The 4,446-nt window shown below is 36.8% G+C and overlaps 1 protein-coding gene across 1 annotated transcript; it reads right to left on the bottom strand.

Annotated features, from left to right (window-relative positions):
* Window positions 1-2,115: 2,115 nt before the first annotated feature.
* Window positions 2,116-4,071, bottom strand: LOC111639623. The gene has a single exon (XM_023385520.1). The coding sequence runs from the start codon at window positions 3,464-3,466 to the stop codon at window positions 2,570-2,572; it is 897 nt and encodes a 298-aa protein (XP_023241288.1). The 5' UTR covers window positions 3,467-4,071; the 3' UTR covers window positions 2,116-2,569.
* Between the last annotated feature and the right edge of the window lie 375 nt (window positions 4,072-4,446).

Raw genomic sequence — 4,446 nt, 5'->3', positions numbered from 1 at the left:
AGATAAGGTTCCTCTTCTAGTGCCCCAAGTCTTTGTTTCAGAAGTCAAGGCAAATTGGGATAATACATCAGTTACAAAGGATTGCTTCCTAAAACAGTTGAAATGTTAGAAATATATGTGAACAAATAAAGGTGCATCAACAAATTTTAGAGATCATGGTACTATTGCACAGGCTAGGAAAGCATGGTATGAGATTTCTTGAATAAACGAGTTAATTATATTCTCATATGCCTTATTCGTGTGATCATGTGACAATGAAGAGAAACTATATATAAGTATAAACTAGTGATGAGACAATTAATTGGAATTGGAAAAATCAAACATTTTTTAGGTATTGGAATCGAAATTGAAAAAATTTTGTCACAATTTCTGTTTCTTAAAAATGATTCTTCCACATTTTATAAGAAAATTAATTATTTGTTTCAGTCAAAGATTAAAAACTTTTTTAAATTACTATATTAACAATTAAATATTATGTTTTTATATTAAATATTAGTTTATTGGAAACTTTCATGTCAGTATAGCAGAAAGTATGCAACAGCCCATACATGAAGTGATGTCCATCACTGTGAACTTTTCTTTCGTATAGCCAGAGCAATGAGTGATTGCATTTGGTTGGTTCTAACTGTCCCATTTTAGGGAAGATAGGTTGGCTTTAGGGTTGCCATTGGGCTGGCTTGACTGGCAATCTGTATTCTGTATATCTATATAAATATTAAAAGCAAAATGTTCCATCACCACTGCACACAAATAATATATATTTTAAAATTAATATGAGTTACAATTTGAAAATTTCAAAATAACTTTTAAACAGTTTTTAAAACATTCAAATCAATTGAAAATTAAAACATTTTAATTTTAATGAATTTGATTTTATTTTTAGTTTTTGTTTCAGTGTAAATGCCAAAGTTCTAATTATTATTTTATTATTTTAATTATTATTTTTAATAATTTTTATTTATTTAATTTTGCATGCATTTTTTGAATTCTTAATTACAATTTTTTAAATTAATTGCAATTCTTTTTATCTTTTGTGATATAACTATAGAAATTGTTTTAGTGTTGTTTCATACAAAAGATAATCAGATTATATTTATTTTAATTTTTTTTAGTAATTTCATTAATTTTTGTTTCATAAATTTGCCTGCCTTTTAAAATTTTAATTATAAGCAAGTTAACATTGATTGAACTATTGAGCTATCTAATTTCAAATAGAGGTCAGCAGTTGGCAAAACAGTGCCTGCAGCCATGTCAGATCAAAGCTGGAGAAAGTTGTGAAAGGTGATGGAGGTTACATAGAATAATTTCATTTTGTTTGTTGTGTACTAGTTTATAGTGATAGACAGCACGCTAATCATTTGTTACAAAAACTTTTACCATACAAGCGTTAAATTACACACGTATGTCACTAAATTGACGAGCGCTTTCGACGATACACATTTTAGTCTTCTTCAGGTCGTTAGAAGATGTAAAAACCTCTTTTGAATACAAAATTTTTAAAAATATTCCAATGTTAATTAACATTTTGGAATAACAGCAACGGTAGAATAAAAACAAAAAAAGAAGATATTTAAATAAAAAACATGTGCGTTTATACTGCGCATGCGTTAGACGGCTCTATATTGTGGTTTTAGTTGCAATGTTTTATATAACTGTACAAACTGATCCACAAAGGGGGCAAATCCAGAGTGGGGGTGTTGCAGGGCTTTAATACGTTGGTGATGAGGGCTTCCCAGATATATACAAGATTTTTGTTGTTGCAATGTTTTAGTATGACCACATCATTCCACAGAGGGGTATGCTTGTGTTGTAGCACCATTCTGGCGAGTTCTGTGTCATTCCTGCCTTCCCTGATGGAATATTGATGCTCTAAAATATGATTAGCTAACATTCTAGTTGTCGCACCAATATAATGGGTGTGACCGCCTAAATCATTCTCTAATGGGACTGAATAAATTTCCGATTTTTCAATGGTGGATAAAGGATTCCTGTTGTTGGCCAGCAACCTCCTAAGATTCGACCGCGGAGAGATCGGCAGAAACAAATCATGTCGCCTAAAAATACGACAGATATGGAGGGTGACACGGCCAGGAAATGGTATCGCGGGCAGGACTATTGTGGACTCCTTCGGACGGTGTAACGTGGTGGCGGGAAAGAGTGATGTTTTTACCTTATTTAAGATGTAATTAAATTTGGCTTTGCTGTAGCCCGCCTCATTTATCGCTTGGCAGATAATATTAAGTTCAGTGTCAATAGCCGCCTGGTTGGATGATAAGAGGAAGGCCCTTCTTATTAAAGGTGAAATTGCCACATTGACGTAATGTTGCAATTGATATGCCATAGCCGGGATTACAGGAGGTACACCACTGAATTTGTGGAATACGGAGTATGTAGTGCTATTTTGGGATTTATTAATTTTTAGGTCCAAGAACGCAATTTCATTTTCCTTTTCCTTTTCCCAGGTGAAAGTAATAGTGGGATAAGTGGTCGCAAGGTGGTCTTTGAAAGCAAGGAAATTTTCATGGGTGTCCTGCCAAGCCACAAGAATGTCGTCAACATATCTAAGATATTAAAACAAATATTTTATCATAATGGGAAATTTAAACATCTTGAACTCTATGTTTCTCATGATCAACTCCGCCAAAACTGCTGAAAGTGGTGAACCCATCGGGACTCCCTGTTGCTGTAGATATATTTGGCCCCTGAATTGAAAATAATTATTTTCGGAAATGAAAAGTAGAGCCTCACGTAATTCTAATACCTCTTGCGCTGTACAACCTTTCTTGATTAACATCGCATTAGCTAGCATAACCGCCTCAAATTGCAGCACTGAGGGATAAAGGGCAACTACATCCAATTTGTAGTATGTATATTCGTTTTGCGGAATGTGGTCCAGTACAGAGGATATGTGGGTCTTCACTGCAATCGAGGAAGATGTAACCAGATGGGAGGGAGGCAGGAGCCCACTTAATAACTTGGCTAGGGCTTTTTTGAGATGGAAGGCAGGGTGTGTCCTTTTATTAACTAATGGTCTTAGTGGCCAGCCTTCCTTATGTGTTTTAACCTCAAAAAAGAGTCTGGTACAAGCCACATTGGTTGGGGGATCAACTCTTCCGGGAAGAGCTAAAATGGTTGGAAGGGATATTATTTTTCTAACCTTTCTTAGGACAGTAGAAGTTGGATCAGCTTGTAAGAGTACTGCACAGGAATGGTTGAGAAAGTCGGTAGCCCTGTTTAGAAAATCTTTCTCTTTACATAACACAAACTTCTTCTCTTTATCCGAGATTAGAAGCCGTAGATTGTTTGCTTCTAAGTAGCGCCTTACATTATGGCTATTGACATAATTTCCTCTGGTGTGCATGAATTGCGGTTGTGATGTAAGTGCTGAAACAACAGAAAGTTCCATATTTGGGAAGTTGGTTGAGGCTTGACAATTCTTCAACGCCTCTAGGGCTGCCGGGATCATGTCCGATGTGCTTGGACCACTTGGCGAAGGAATAAACTTAGGTCCTCTTTGTATAGTTTTGAGGATCTGGATTGGAACTTGCTCACCTGTATAATTGTAGAATAGGGTTGGGTTTGGATGTTTGCATTGCCTTCCTGATAAACCTAGGAGCCAATTTAACTTCCTGTTGGATTTGTTGATCTCCTTCTCGGCAAAGGAAGTTGCAATGCTTTGCAATTTTCCCAATTGGAGAGATAGAGATGCTGGATCACAGGTCTGTGTAAACTTTAGATGGGCGAGATATAAAATTTATCTCGCCCAGACCTGTGACTCTAATCCCGGCTATGGCATATCAATTGCAACATTACGTCAATGCGGCAATTTCACCTTTAATAAGAAGGGCCTTCCTCTTATCATCCAACCAGGCGGCTATTGACATCGAACTTAATATCACCTGCCAAGCGATAAATGAGGCGGGCTACAGCAAAGCCAAATTTAATTACATCTTAAATAAGGTAAAAACATCACTCTTTCCCGCCACCACGTTACACCGTCCGAAGGAGTCCACAATAGTCCTGCCTGCGATACCATTTTTTGGCCGTGTCACCCTCCGTATTTGTCGTATTTTTAGGCGACATGATTTGTTTCTGCCGATCTCTCCGCGGTCGAATCTTAGGAGGTTGCTGGCCAACAACAGGAATCCTTTATCCACCATTGAAAAATCGGTAATTTATTCAGTCCCATTAGAGAATGATTTAGGCGGTCACACCCATTATATTGGTGCGACAACTAGAATGTTAGCTAATCGTATTTTAGAGCATCAATATTCCATCAGGGAAGGCAGGAATGACACAGAACTCGCCAGAATGGTGCTACAACACAAGCATACCCCTCTGTGGAATGATGTGGTCATACTAAAACATTGCAACAACAAAAATCTTGTATATATCTGGGAAGCCCTCATCACCAACGTATTAAAGCCCTGCAACACCCCCACTCTG

This window comes from Centruroides sculpturatus, unplaced genomic scaffold (genome assembly GCF_000671375.1).
Source record: "Centruroides sculpturatus isolate CEXI.00-Female unplaced genomic scaffold, Cexi_2.0 scaffold976, whole genome shotgun sequence".
NCBI classification, from domain to species: Eukaryota; Metazoa; Arthropoda; class Arachnida; order Scorpiones; family Buthidae; genus Centruroides; species Centruroides sculpturatus.
Note: the sequence above shows the minus strand (reverse complement) of the source record. Positions and strands in the feature narration are given on the sequence as shown.